The sequence below is a fragment of the Elephas maximus genome, chromosome 22 (genome assembly GCF_024166365.1).
Source record: "Elephas maximus indicus isolate mEleMax1 chromosome 22, mEleMax1 primary haplotype, whole genome shotgun sequence".
Classification (NCBI taxonomy): Eukaryota; Metazoa; Chordata; class Mammalia; order Proboscidea; family Elephantidae; genus Elephas; species Elephas maximus.
The window spans coordinates 44,875,999-44,891,388 of record NC_064840.1 but is presented as its reverse complement, the minus strand read 5'-3'; the positions used below and the strand labels follow the sequence as shown (position 1 = coordinate 44,891,388).

General features: G+C 47.4%; 1 protein-coding gene across 2 annotated transcripts in view; it reads right to left on the bottom strand.

Annotated features, from left to right (window-relative positions):
* The window catches only part of SCARA5 (scavenger receptor class A member 5), a 179,698-nt gene extending 167,139 nt beyond the window's left edge, over positions 1-12,559 (bottom strand). For both annotated transcript variants that reach the window (XM_049865700.1, XM_049865701.1), the window contains exons 1-2: positions 12,153-12,559; positions 7,173-7,299 (exon numbers count right to left, since the gene is read on the bottom strand). In XM_049865700.1, the coding sequence (XP_049721657.1) occupies positions 7,173-7,284 (112 nt within the window). In that variant the 5' untranslated portion in view covers positions 7,285-7,299; positions 12,153-12,559. The remainder of the gene's footprint in view (positions 1-7,172; positions 7,300-12,152) is intronic.
* Between the last annotated feature and the right edge of the window lie 2,831 nt (positions 12,560-15,390).

The window sequence follows — 15,390 nt, the reverse complement described above, 5'->3', positions numbered from 1 at the left end:
AGGAACCATTCCCAAAGCCAACTCTTCAGACAGGGATTGGACTGGAATATGGCATGGAAAATGATACTGGTGAAGAATGAGCTTCTTGGATCAAGTACACACATGAGACTATGTTGGAATCTCCTGTCTGGAGGAGAGATGAGAGGGCAGAGGGGGGGTTAGAAGCTGCCTGAATGGACACAAGAAGAGAAAGTGGAGGGAAGGAGTGTGCTGTCTAATGAGGGGGAGAGCAATTAGGAGTGAATAGCAAGGTATATATAAATTTTTGTATGAGAGACTGACTTGATTTTTAAACTTTCACTTAAAGCATAATAAAAAATTAATTTAATAAATAAATAAAATACATCGGCTCGTATTATTTCTCTGCTTAAAACCCTCTATGGTTTTCCCATTTCACTGAAAAGAAAAGCCCAAGTCCTTGCCATGGCCTACAAGGTCTTAAATATCCTGACTTTCATCACCTCTATATCTTACTTTTTTCTCCTCCCTCCCTTGATTCCAGCCCACCAGGCACACTCCCACCTCAGGGCCTTTGGATTTGCTGAAATGGTCTAGCTCCAGATTTCTGCCATTCTATCAAGAACCAAAAAGAAACCCACTGCCATCGAGTCGACTCGGACTCATAGCGACCCTATAGGACAGAATAGAACTGCCCCGTAGAGTTTCCAAGGAGCGCCTGGCAGATTTGAACTGCCGACCTTTTGGTTAGCAGCTGTAGCACTTAACCACTACGCCACTAGAGTTTCCAACTAAACTATAATATTCCATGAGAATTGTTGTTAGCCAACATCAAGTCGGACTCTGACTCATGGCTGCCCCATGCACAACAACAGATGAAACGTTGCCCAATCCTGTGCCATCCCCATGATCAGTTGCAGACCTGAGTGTTGTGATTTATGGGTTATTAATGGCTGATTTTTGGAAGGAGGCTTTATTCCTCATCCCTCATCGTCTAGAAGTTCCCCTGAAACTTATGCAGCATCGGAGCAACATGCAAGCCTTCACTGACAGACAGGTAGTGACTGGACATGAGGTGCTTTGGCCAGGGAATCAAACCTGGCTTTCCCACACAGAAGGCAAGAATTTGACCGGTGTTTTCTTGTTGTTAGGTGCCATGGATTTCGACTTATAGTGACCCCAATGTGACAGAATAGAACTGCATCGTAGGGTTTTCTAGGCTGTAGTCTTTTTTTTTTTTTTTAATCTTTATGGGAGCAGATTGCCAGGTCTTTCTCCCAGAAGCTGCTTGTTGAGTTGGAACCACCAATCTTTCCGTTAACAACCAAGGGCTTAATCATTGTACCACCAGGGCTCCTTTCTGCTCTTGTTTAGTTGGGTCAAATCCCTGAATGTGCAGTGGGCTGAAGGAGTTACTACCTCTACTATTCTTCTGCTCCCACACCTGCTTCTCCAACCTGTAGAGGCTGGTGACACTTTGTGAGATCCAGGAAATTCACTCCTGCCCTTGAGAAGCTGGCCCACCAGCCCCCAGCTATGCCTATCGAGCCAGCGAGATTTGATTGATGAGAAAGTGGTTGTGGGGATTCCCCTTGGAGGACAATTTAATTCTGGGGGGAAGAAACACAGGGATAGGAAGCCCGGTCCCTAAACTCAGCAAGCAGGAGTCCAACAGCAGCAAGGAGCATGTGTAACTCATTACCTCCCCAAGTTTCCCCTTCACAGCCGAGCGGGTGATGTCAGGAGTGTGGCAGAGGGGCTGAAGCCGTGGAGCAAGCATGACTGCAATATTTTTCTCACACTAACATCTCTCTCTGGCCTTCGGAAAGCGCAGCGGAGGAGCCAGGCCCAGCCAGAGAACCACCCACTTCCCAGGGCTCTGTGGTCTCCTTCTCCGCCTGGTGCAGGCAGAGTCACACTGCTGTACAGGCGGAACAGAGGCAGGAACCAGGAAAGGCCAGGGGGCAGAGCCGAAGAAGCCAGAAGAGAAAGCAGGAGAAGAGAGGAAAGGCAGGTCCATATGGCCCCTTGTTTGGGCTTCTGTTTGAAAGGAGGTGTAGGTAAGCACGCTAAGGTCAGGGAAGGTGCACTCTGGGATTAGCTCTTCCAAGAAGGTCCACCATCACAGGTGGAACTCTGTTGTTGTCCAGTGGAGACAGAGAAGTGAGGACTGGTCTGTGCCCTTCAAGGTCTTCCCTCCCAATGTGGGGTTCAGATGAGGATGCCAATGACTAAGACATATTCCAGAGAGATGGTCCAGCCAAGGGGTATAGAGAGGGGAGGTCCTACAACATCATGGGTGGTGTATGTGGAGTGAGCCTTGAAGGATGGGGTATTTGACATGCAAGATGACATTTCATCGGGAGGAGACAGAGGTGCCCAGGCATGTAACTGTCCCTTACCTTCTCTTCTTACCTGGTGAGAAAAAAAGCAGAGTGGGAGGAAAGGAGTGAAGAGAGGAGGAGAAGGAGAGGAAAGGAGAGGTGAGAAGAAATGAGAAAAAGCAAAAAGTTATCTGAATAAGTGCAATGGTGATAGCACGTGCTACACTCTCACGGAAAGGTCCCTTCCTTTCTGCTGAGGAAGCTTACTGGGCAGCAAGTCCCCTCCTAGTCCACAGCACAAGGCTGCTCCCCCTCAAACCTCCTCTCTTGCTTTTTTGACACCCCCACTTCTAGTTGCAACGGGGAATTTCTTTAGCATTCTGGTGCTTCTGCCCAAATCCATAAAATAGGAACATCTCAGCACTTCAGCTTTTGCAAGGAAGGGCTGCCCCATCTGATTGGGGAGGTAGCCCCAATCTACCTCCAGTTGTCCCTAATTCTCTGACGGGTGCCTAGGTTCAGGCTCTCATGCTTGCTGTTCTGTGCTCAAAGGAGAGTGAGCAGGTCACTCCTGATCCACATGGCTGGCTGGGTGAGTGTCTCCCCATGAACGTGTCTCCAGGTCTTGACTTGGGAGGAGTAATGGTAAGCTACAAGTCCAAGCCACATTCTTCTATTTAGCTTTACCAGGAATAAAGCAGATTGCTGTTGTTGTTAGGCATTGTCGAGTTGGTTCTGACTCAGTTACCCCATAAGGAACAGAACAAAACACTGCCTGGTCATGTGCCATCCTCACAATTGCTGCTCTGCTTGAGCCCATTGTTGCAGCCACCGTGTCAATCCATCTCATTGAGGGTCTTCCTCTTTTTTACCGACCCTGTACTTTACCAAGCATGATGTCCTTCTCTGGGGACTAGTCCCTCCTGATAACATATCCAAAGTACGTGAGATGAAGTCTCACCATCCTCGCTTCTAAGGAGCCTTCTGGCTGTACTTCTTCCAAGACAGATTTGTTTGTTCTTCTGGCAATCTGTGGTACATTCAATATTCTTCACTAACACCATAATTCAAGGGCGTCAATTCCTCTCTGGTCATTTTTATTCATTCTTCAGCTTTCACATGCATGTGAGGCAAGTGCAAATATCATGGTAGATACTGTATCTTAAATTCCTGCCTGACTTCTAGTTCAAAACCCAGAAGTGAGGGGATTTAGTTCTTAGCACATCAACCCCAACAGAGGTCACATCCCTTTCTTAGGAAGAGCCCTAAGTTACAGGTACGCAGAGCTGGATTCTGGTTCCAGCTCTGCCACTAACCAGTTGAGCAGCCTTGAGCAAGTCACTTAACAGCAATCACAAAGACTTCTTGAGCACCTACCATGAACCAGGCACCAAGAAATTCAAAGAAGAGAGAAACAATTTCCCCAGCCTCAAGGGACCATACTGCCTAGTAAGGATGAGTTACCATGCTACCTAATGGTACATGCTGTGCCAGAGTAAACACCTCACATCCTCCTACATCCATTCAGCAGGAACACAGAGCAGCACTTCAGAGATGAGGACACCAAGGCCCAAAGTGGGGACGTGCATCTATGAGAGAGACGCATGGAGTGACTGTGGCATTGGGATGAGGCTTCAAAGGATGAATGGGTTGCCAACAGGTAGACAATATGGGGTGGGATGGGGAGGATGTGAGAATATTCCAGGAGGAGGGTACAAAGGCACAGAAACAGGAAAGCACAGGCAGACCTTTGGATACAGGTTGCAGATGATGGGGGTGAGGAGGGTGAGGCTGGCAATCCAGGCTGGTCAGAAAGGGTGTTGTCCATGCGTGACCTCCGAAAGAACGTACTTAAACTCTAATGTCTTTAAGGTCCCACCAGCATTAAATTCTGATTCATACCTTAATATCTGGGCTGTGCTTTGGCTACTTTGCTTTCATTGACCCTAACATCCTTAAGGCCAGCCTCGAACCAAAAGGTATCTCCTCTCCTGCCCTCCTCCCCATCGCCCTACCTGTAAGGTATTATAAGCCCCAACACTTTACAGCTTTAATTTACTGAAGGCCCATGGCGTGGCTTTGACTTTGGCTCAGTGGCACTCAGGGCCTCCCTACATTTCCCATCTCTATCTTTTCTCTTCTCTCTCTCTTTTCTCCTATCACCTGCCTCTCATTCTCCATGGCCAGCCCTGTCCTCTCCCTCTCCCATTACTCTCTCCAGAGTCCAGGATCAAAGAAGAATCAAAATCCTGGAAAAACAGATCAAACCTGGCTTGAATTTCCCCAAGTCTGTTTTCCTCTCAAAAATGGAAAGGAAAGAAAGTCAAACCACAAATCCACAAGCTTTTAAGTCATTGGATTCATCTCAGCATTCCAGTCTTCCTGGTTTCCCCATGTCCCCCATGCCTCAGGTATATCCTCTAGTTGATTCTGACCCATGACCCATGACCACATCATGTGCTCCATAGGATTTTCAAAGGCTGATTTTTTCAAAGTAGATCACGAGGCCTTTCTTCCAGTGGACCTCTGGGTGGACTTGAACCTCCAACCTTCTGTTTAGCAGCTGAGCATGTTAACCATTTGCACTACCCAGGGACTTCACATCACAGGATTCATGTGAGCATGAATGGATTTTCCCCACAGCTGGGGATCCAAGAAAGCAGTATCTGGTGTTAGCATTTTTTTTAAATCTTTCTGGTCCAAATGAGCTTTTCCTACCTGGGGTTCAGAAAAACAGAGAGTAATATGATGAAAGGGGAAGAAGATACGATAGCCCAGTAGTACCATGCCTCCCAGACCTCTCCCACTCCTGTGGTCCCCTGCCCTGCCCTTCCCTACTGATGTCTGGGCTGGCCCTGACTGTCCTCAAATTATCCCACTGTGTGTACACCATTCTTTCTTGTGCAACTAGGCCTCTTTGCTAATGTCTTGATGGGAAACAGGGCTGGATTAAGACCATAGAAAGCCAACTTCACTTTCCCTGATATGATAATGGGGCGGGGGGCGGTGCTGAGCAGAGGCCACAGACCCAGCTCCTTAGGGTCCTTCCTCTCTTCCCATGTTGCCACAACCCTCACATAAACATTGCTCTGGCTTATAGTAATTCAGCGTTTATATACCTTTCCCTACCTCTTCTATAAAATCTCACTCGGTCTTCAAGGCCTTTTCCAGAAAGCCTTCTCCCTGTTTTACTCTAATAATCACATTTATTTTAATCTACCTTATATTATGGTTAGTTCACACAAGACTTTTGAGGTCAGGGGATGGTTTAACTCCTCTTTGGAGCATCCCTGGCACATTGTGGGCACTCAGAATATGTTGTTGACTGGAATCCAGAGGCATAGTTATAATGGCAGACAGTTCACTGGGGCAGGACAAGGAGGCATACTGGTCAGAAGCCTAAATCTCCTGGTGTCCTCTACCTGCTGCAACTGTCCCTGCTCCCCTGCCTGTCTGAGCCACCAGCTTCCGTTCCTGCACTCAGCCCATTGTGGGAGGAAAGACAGGGTTGGGGTATGTCACGGATTGAATTATATCCCCCCAAAAATGTATGTATTAACTTGGTTAGGCCATGATTCCCAGTATTCTGTGGTTGTCCTACATTTTGTGATTGTAATTTTACGTTAAAGAGGATTAGGGTGGGATTGTAACACCCTTACACGGTCACATCCCTGAGCCAATATAAAGGGAGTTCCCCTGGGACGTGGTCTGTACCACCTTTTATCTCTCCAGAGATAAAAGGAAAGAGAAGCAACCAGAGAGTTGGGGACCTCATACCACCAAGAAACCAGCACCAGGAGCAGAGCGCATCCTTTGGACCCGGGTCCCTGCGCCTGAGAAGCTCTTCAGCCAAGGGAAGATTGAAGACACCAGGACCTTCCTCCAGAGCTGACACAGAGAGAAAGCCTTCCCCTGGAGCTGACGCCCTGAATTTGGACTTTTAGCCTACTTTACTGTGAGGAAATAAATTTCTTTGTTAAAGCCATCCACTTGTGGTATTTCTGTTAGGACAGAGTTTGAGGGAAGTCGTTTCTCTTTCTGAGTAAATTCAAGACAAATGTAGTTAGCAGAGTGAAGAAATCCAGTGCTTGATAGGAACTTGAATCAAGGTCTGTCTCTGATTGGCTATATGTCTACACAAGACCCTTCTCCAAACATCATTTCATTCATCTTTCAGATGGGGTTGAGGCTTTCTTCTCCTACATTCACTGTCAAGAGGAGTCTATTCATTTATACGGCAAGTATTTATTAAGCTCCTACTAAGCGTCAAACTGTGTGCTAGGTACAGAAGAGTCAGGTTGTTGGCAAAGTGCTTTGAGTGCCTTTGAGGAAGTTGCATCAGTTGAATCCCCAGAGTTTTAGTAAATAACCAGTCTCCAAAGATGAGTGCCTTCCTGGTCCACTGGAATGGGTAATCCTTTCTTTCTGTGTGAACTGGGGCCTCAGACCCAGGGGGAAGATGAGTTCAGGATGCTTCTCATTTGAGAGGTCTGGGTTGATTGGTTTGGATGCGCTTGTCTGACCACAGCCTCACTCACTTAGAGGAGAAGATGGTACAGAGGCAAGACTACTGCCCTGAGAGTCAGGAAACTCAGTGTTGGAACTTCTCTATGACTAGCTGAGCTATCCTTAATGCTTTTCTCAGCCTCAACAAGCTCATCTGTAAAATAGGTATCCATCTCATTGATTTCAAAGGTTTGTTGAGATGAATGAATGAGAAAACATATGGAAAAAAACTTTTAAAGCATGAAGTTCAAAATATCCAGAATCAGATGAGGAGGTCACCAGTGCCCTGGGGCAATGCCCAGTTTGGGGGGGCAGGCAGGGCTCTTTTTCTACCCCCAGGGAAGATCTTCCAGCCCAACCCAAAGTTGGGTCCCAGGAACTCACCATCCTCACACAGGTTCAGCTTGGAGAGGCTTCTGCCATCAAAGGGTTCCTCAAGGATGGAGCCAGTATCTCGGTCACTCACGGTGTGTAAGTACATGGCTTTGTTCTCCATCCTGCCCTGCAGTAGCTGAGAGAAGGAGAGGAGAAGGGAGGAGAGTGAGGAAGCAGGCAGGGAGATACAAAAAGAAAATAAATAGTTGGTGGAAATACAAACTAATAGAACAAATTGCCCACCCCGCTGACCTGATCCTCAACCTGGAACCTTACCTCATCAACAGGATCAAGGTGCCATCCTCCAGATCCCAGGGTCCCAATCCTCCCCCCTCCCCCCACTGCCCCTTCCTCAACTTCCTCAGTGCTTGGGAAGGTAAAGGCCCTTTGGACATTTCTGATCTTGAGATCTATTCTCTTCCTTTCAATAACTCTTGGGTGGGGCTGGAACCCTGAGCAGGTGAGGGCCTGCCAGGGGCCTTTCTGGGTGAAGCCTTGTCTTAGTTATCTAGTGCTGCTGTAACAGATGCCTTTAACAAACAGAAATTTATTCTCTCACAGTCTAGGAGGCTAGAAGTCCAAATTCAGGGCGCCAGCTCTTGGGGAAGGCTTTCTCTCTCTGTCAACTCTGAAGGAAAGCCCTTGTCATAGATCTTCCCCTGGCCTAAGAGCTTCTCAGCACAGGGACCCCAGGTCCAAAGAACATGCTCTGCTCCTTGTTCTTCTTTTTTAGTGCTAATGAGGTCCCTCTCCTCTCTGCTCGCTTCTCTCTTTTATATCTCAAAAGAGAATTACTCAAGATACAACCTAATCCTGTAGATTGTGCCCTGCCTCATTAACATAAACTGCCTCTAATCGTGCCTCACGAACATCGTAGAGGCTAGAATTTATAACATATAGGAAAATCATATCAGATCACAAAATGGAGGACAACCACACAATACTGTGAATCATGGCCTAGCCAAGTTGACACACATTTTGAGGACACAAATCAATCCATAACATTCCACCCTTTGACCCCCCCACAAAATTCATGTCCTTACCACATGTAAAATACATTCACCCCATCAGCCATGGTGGGTGGGGACTGGAGGAATAATCTCTGCTTGCCCAAATAGCAACCAGGGAGCAATTTCTGAGCCCTCTGGAGCTCTGGACGTGTCAGAGAGTCAGATTTTTGCCTTGGTTAGAAAGGAGGGAAACTAAACACAAAGGAGAGTTGAGAGGGGCCTCTCTGGGGTGCTCCACCATCCAACACTCTGAGGCGACCAGATCTCTTCCCAAACCCAGCCAGGCTGGCATTGTTAGAGGAACTTATGGGACCACAGCGATGACTCCTCTCTCTGGAGCCTGAGGAGCAGGCAGCCTCTGGGCGGTGTTCCCAGACTCTGGCAGCGAGCAAGGCTATGGTATCCGGCTGGCAACCTGAGGCTGACTCCTTACTTCTTTGGGTCTACTCTATGGAGCCATTAAAAATAGAGTTCCAGGAATGTATCCATTGACTTGGAAAAGTGCTATGCTATTTTAAGAGAAAAGGCCATTTACACAACAGTGTGTACACCACGTTTTGTAATATATATACACACATATGTGATTATATAAATGGGTATATACAGGGACTGGGAAGGCTGTACCTAGTAATGTTACAAGGTCACTCCAGATGAGGGATTTTTTACAAGTTTCTGGCTGGAGGGGATTGTAGGGATTTTATACTTCGCTCCGCTTGCTGGATTTTCTGTTCCTTTTTTTTTTTTTTTCCTATGATGAGTATTATTAATTGTGTAATAAGAAAAAGGCATTTTTCAAGCCAAGTTATAAAGTATTTATTTACACAAAATACTAAATATTATTTTTCTTACATATATGCTCAATGATTTTACAAATTATTCTCTACTTTATCTCAGTTCTGGATCTTCACTTCTGATGCACTTTATTTGGATGGTGTTTCCAAAATAATCCATTTTTAAAAAATTAATTCTTTGGGGCAGAAAAGCTTATAGGAGGAGGGGTCACGAGCCCAATGCTGGAGCAAACTAAACCCTGTGCCTGAGAGGCACCGGAGCCAGATGTCCTGAGAGACGGGGAGGAGGTGACACAGTGCCTGGCACATGGCCTTGGGAGAATAGTACTCATTGAATGGGTCAATCAGTTTCTCTTCAGAGGCAGGGTGGGAAAAGCGGCGTTGTTACCATTTCATAAACAGGGATAATGAAGGAAGAAGGCTGGCAGCATCACTATGCCACACAGAGCAAAACATGAATCTTCCTATTTTCATGACTTGAACTTTATGGCTAGGGACCTCTGACTTCAGGGCTGAGAAGAGGCCAGAGCTGACCAGTTGCTGTAACAACTCTCCTTACAATGACCCATGAGGAACAGAAGCTTCTGCTCTTGTCTTGCACATGCACAAAAGCATACACACATGCACACACAATCATGGTGTTCCCAGTCTCTGTGGGCCTTTCTTCCAGCCTGTGAGAGAGGCTGAAGATGGGAGTCCACAGCTCTGCCAGGATCTCTCCACCCTACCCCAGAAATCCCCCAAAGTTCAGAGATACCTCCCACCCCAGCTTCTCTGCCTTGCCATTGTGCTGTCCCAGCCACACATGAACACTGCTAATTTCCTAATAATCATCCCTCCATCCAAGTCCTCCATACAGTAAGGACCTTGGTGGGACTTGAAAGCTCCACTGCTGCTCAGCTGTAGGGTCCCCTCTCTCCTTTCCCCAGCACTGTGTGTGGCACCTTCCCTTGGGCCTCTCCCTTCCTGAGCTGGGAAGCAGGACCGAGTGTCTATTGTGCAGTGATAACCCACTCTCTGCCAAAGGCAACAACTGCTGTTGCCCAAGGTGGCCGAATGGAAGGCTGCCCATGGAGGAGTGGAGGTGTGGGACTCATCTTCCTTGTCTTTCCTTCAGCTCCTGGACCAGAGCTGGAATGCAAGGGTTGTTATCCGAAATCTGTGAGGCTGGCCCTCTTCCCCACCCCTCAGCTGGTTGGAGAGGGAGCCCTGGGGAGTCAGTGGGGAAAGGGGCTCGGTGTGAGCAGGAGGCCAGATGTGAGTAAGATGAGTTTAGAAATGCTCAGCCAATTCTGCTAATGTTTGTTACTTGGAAATGAAACATAAGAAAGTTCTGTCTGCCCCAGGTTTTATTTTAGGCTGTTTTTCTTTCTTGGTGAGTGGGGGATAGGAATTTGGACCCTTAGATCATTGGTCTTATAAGCCTTTGGACCAAGTTGATGCTCTCAGGCAAGGCTCAAGTAACTGCTGAGCGTGGTGGCTATCATGGCCAAGGCCCTCACATGTGCAGCACCCCACAGTCTATAGGCCTGTCCATGTAGGACCTCAGCTGCCCTCCCAGCCACACTGGGAGGAGGCAGGGCAGTGGTGTCATTCCCATTTTAAAGATAAGCCAACTGAGACCCAATGAAGCCAATGAAGGTCAGAGAGGGACCAGACACCAGGCAGGGGGCTTCCCACACAGGACACTAGCTCAGCAGAGAATGCTTTGCCCAAGAGCATGTGTCAGTTTCCTTTCGGTGACTGCCTTAAGGGTCCAAGACCAGTGAAGAGTCACATTGCAGAGCCAACCAACCTACCCCAGCAGGCAGGGGCCCTGGGACCCAGCAGAGGCTCGGTGAGTTCAGAGGGCGGGGACTCAGGCCCAGAAAATATTAGCAGGGTAAGGAAGCCAAAGCGACCTGTGGACAAAGACAAGTAACCTGCACTGTGTGGTTCCAGTCAAAGGTGGGCCTTCCTGTAAACAGGGAGGGGACACTTTATGAACATCTTAGGGATGTCTTCATTTCTCCCAAGAGATTTTACGCAGGATGCTTAGGAGGACAGGCTAGAGGCATGAGATCTCCTGCCAGGTTGCACATCTCTGAGCTGAAAAGCCCTCAGTATCTGCTGCCCAGCCCAGGAGGATCCCAGAAGGACATAGTTTATATCCTGGCTCTACTACTCATAAGCTGAGAAAACTTGGCCCAATCAGCTGATCTTATTGACCTCAGGTTCATCACTTCTAGGGCAGGAGGAAGAATGCCTGCCAACTACTCAGGAATGTTGGAGGCCTCTTATGAGATAATGAACATGGAAGGGCTTTAAGAACGAGGTCACCAGGGAGTCAGTGACAGAGCCAGATGAGAACCAAGATCCCAGCATCTTCTAAGCAGCCGGAGTTGGGAGAGGTCTCCCAGGTTCAGAAGGTCTCCTTCTTGCCTAGCCAATCTCAGAAACCAGTGCTGCCCTTTGCAAAAGACAATCACAAACTCAGCCCCAGAGCAGACACCTAGACCCTGACTCTCCAAGTCCCTCTCCAGGCATCACAAGGACTGTCAGTTCTTCTTGCTGAGGGGTGGCACGTGCCTCGCTGCCCCTAAGACAGCTTCCCTGTGTTCCAGCATCTAACTCTGTAGGGCTTGCAGCTTTTCTTTGGATCTCCTAGTTTTAAACTCATCAAAACCAAATAAAAATCACCATGAATCCCTATACAGGCTTTAGACCCTTTTTCCCCTCTAACTGTACCTAGTTAACCTATCAAAACTGGAGAGGTGCAGATATTTTATAAATAGTCTCTTCCTTCACATATTCCACCCATGGACACACACACACACACACAGAGGCATGCACACACAGGTGCATGCACACTGCACATGTAGAGGGCGCTGATCCAACTTCAGGCTGTCACCTGTGCTCCTTGAATAGGCTCTTGAGCTGTGACACAAGCCAAGCAGAGAGCTGTCCCTAAGGCATTAGCTCCCCTCTGGCATCCCAAATGCAGGATCACTCTCTCTGGCCCAGCCAGCTGGAGGAGGGCCCAGCTGATCTCAGAGGGTCAGACAGCTGGGCTCTTCCCACCTGGAGCAGGCTCCACCCTGCCCTATACCCTGAGGATTCCCAGAGTAGGGCTCTGTCTCCTAGTCTTCTCTGGCTGCCTTCGGGACGCCACGCCCGGGTGTTGGGAGAAAGGTAACACCAAAGCTCACCTGAGTGTTCCGCTGAGGTCTCGGAGTCAGTCTCCTTAGTTCCTGCTCTTGGCCTTGGTGGAAACAGGGCTTGCTGCTGCCGCACTGAAGCAAAGGTAGCCCCTTGGAGCTTGTCTCCACAGCCAACCAAATCCAGATGGAGTCATAGAAAGTGGCTGCAGGGGCTCCCAGTAACTTGTCTCAGGGCACGGCCACAGGGGTCACTTCGCCAGGAGGACCAGGTCAGGAGGCAAGACTCAACCTTCTGTTCTGGGGGCAGCCAGCGGAGGACCTGCAGTCTGGAAGTCCCCAGGCCCTGTCCTGGTGCCTCAGTCAGCCACAGGCAACAGAAGCGTTCAAGAGATGATCCGTGGAGGCACCAGCAGCTCTGCTAGGTACTGACTGAGATCTGAACTGCATCTGCTCTAGCTTCGACTCTTGTAAAAAGTCCTAGGAGGAATTGGCACCGCCAAAGCCCTTGTTGTGGCGTCTGGAACACACACACCCCCTCTTGTGGCCAGACTGCAGCATTACAGCTCCATGCAGGAATGCTGGCCTGGCCCAGAGCCAAGAAGTGAGTCTTGTTCTTGGGACTGCACACACCTATTCTAAAGGCACTGGTCCTGCTCAAAATGCTTTTTGGGAAAGCTTCTGGCAGAATGGCATCTAAAGCTAGCTTACAAACTACTCAAGGAAACCAGTCTTGTAAACTTATTTATAGGACAGAATTGGCATTGCTCAATTCATTCACCAAACTTGGCTTAGAATTACTTCATGGCTTTTCCTGAAGCCAAATTCATCCTAAGGACACAGATTGGCCACACTGGGGCTGTTCAGAAGAACTTTCCATGGGCTTTACATGAACTTCCCAAAGTCAAGCTCAACCCAACTTAGCAACAAAACCAACATGTATGCAAGGACCAGGAGACACAGGAGCAAATGAGACAAGCTCACTGCCCTCAAGGGGATTGCAGCCCTGTGGAAGAGATGGACACGTACACGAATAACTGTAAATCTAAGCAAGGCTGATTACGTTTGAAAAAGAAATTCTTCCCAAAATGTTAAGGGACCAATTAACTTTGGACTGGGGTGGTAGTAGGGGGTAAGGTGTCGGGAAAATTCTAAGAATGTTTTGAGCCATGGCAGCATTATCAGTTTATGTGAGAGGCCTACCAAGGACAGAGCTCTGAAGGCAATGTTCATAAATAGGCTCCTGGTCGTTGGTTAAAAATTCAGCTTCAATACCTCAGGGTCAGGCCTTGTACACGGGAACTGTTTGCCAAGGCTCAGCTCTCCCCACAGGGCAGCTGCCAACGCACAACCGAGTCAGAAATGCCTTAGTCATTTCAGTGACTGGGCCTCCTGACTGTCCCTGGAAGGCAGTGCCAACACGAAGCTCTATTTGACAGAGGGGGAAAAAAAAGTAACTATATAATAATAAAATCAATTGCTGTCGAGTTGATTCCAACTCATGGTGACCCCACGTGTATTAGAGTAGAACTGTGCTCCATCGGGTTTTCAATGGCTGATTTTTTAGAAGTAGCCCACCAGGCCTTTCTTCGGAGGCACCTCTGGGTGGACTTGAGCCTCCAACCTTTTGGATAGCAGCCAAGCATGTTTACCATATGCACTACACAGGTATGCCTATATAATAATAAAAATATAAATGGCAGCATACACTTATGGAGTACATAGCACGTTCTAGGCAATTCCAAGTATTTTTCATATATTAACTCATTTAATCTTAACAAAAGAGGCTCTGCTGGTGCAATGGATCAGCGCTAGGCTATTTGAACCCATGCAGCAGCTCCATGGGAGGAAGACCTGGCAATCTGCTCCCGTAAAGATTACAGCTTAAAAAACTCAATGGGGCAGTTCTGCTTTGTCATATGGGATCACTATGAGTCAAAATCAACTCAATGGCACCTAACAACAACTTTTACAACAACCCTGTGAGATCGGTACTATTATTCTCATTTTACAGAGACAGAGAGATTAAGTAACTTGTCCAAGGCCACACAGCTTGCAAGAGGCAGAGCTAAGATTCAATTCTAGGGAATCTGACTCTAGGGTTTGTGCCCTTAACCACTCCCATATACTGCCTCTCATGAAATAGAATGTCCTTTAGTCACCTATCAATTTTTTTTTTCTAGGAATGTAATCTTAGGAAATAGCCACAATGTACCAAAAATTTATGTCCAGGAATCTTCATTCTAGAGGTATTTATATTAGCAAGAAATGCAGTGGGTTAGGGAGACCCAGGTGATATCTTCTTTACCTAAAACAAAGTTTTAACACTCCTATTGGCGTAATGGTTAAGAGCTACAGCTGCTAACCACAAGGTCGGGAGTTTGAATCTACCAGGCGCTCCTTGGAAACCCTGTGGGACAGTTCTACTCTGTCCTATAGGGTCGCTATGAGTCGGAACCGACTCAACAGCTACAGGTTTGATTTTGATTTTTATACTAGTGTAAGGGAAGGGACCGTGGTAGCATGGTGGTTGAGTGCTACAGCTGCTAACCAAAAGGTAGGCAATTTGAATCCACCAGGCACTCCCCGGAAACCCTATGGGGCAGTTCTACTCTGCCTTATAGGGTCACTATGAGTCAGAATTGACTCGACAGCAATGAGTTTGGTTTGGTTTTTAAGGGAAGGGAAATCAAGGGGACAGAGAGGAAAGGGGAGGAACTCCTTCTTTACAATCTGTAATTGCTGATACAGACGTGGATGTAGTAGCCCAGTTTTCTGCACATGAGGCTCACAAGTGAGCATAAAACAATTAAACTGTAAAATTGCAGGAGAAATAAAGGTTATCCTTTTAAACCCAGTAGCTTCAGGCAAGGGGACACTTGCTAGTGAGGATAGAAATTACCTGGAAGGCAGGTTTTCTAGTGGGTGAGAGTCCTTCTGGCAGCTCCTAGCTCAGGTGATAGATACCCTTTGTCCCCGAAAATCAGGGTGGTCAAAAAAATTGTTTGCTTTCATTCAGGCACAGAAGGCACTTGTCCCAGGAGGTATTATGAAAACATGATTGCACTGAAGGAGAGTTACATAGGCTTCAGAAATAGCAAATCTATTAAAAAAAATAATAATACAGTTAAATGAAGCATGTATATTACAAGTGGAGGAGCCAAGCTTTGAAAACTGCTGATGAAGAGTAGATGGGGCACATCAGAAGACGTGCTCAAGTGTTTACTGCTTTATTTGAATTATTTCATTTATCCTGACAATTCTGTAGGGTGGAGAAACTGAACAATGA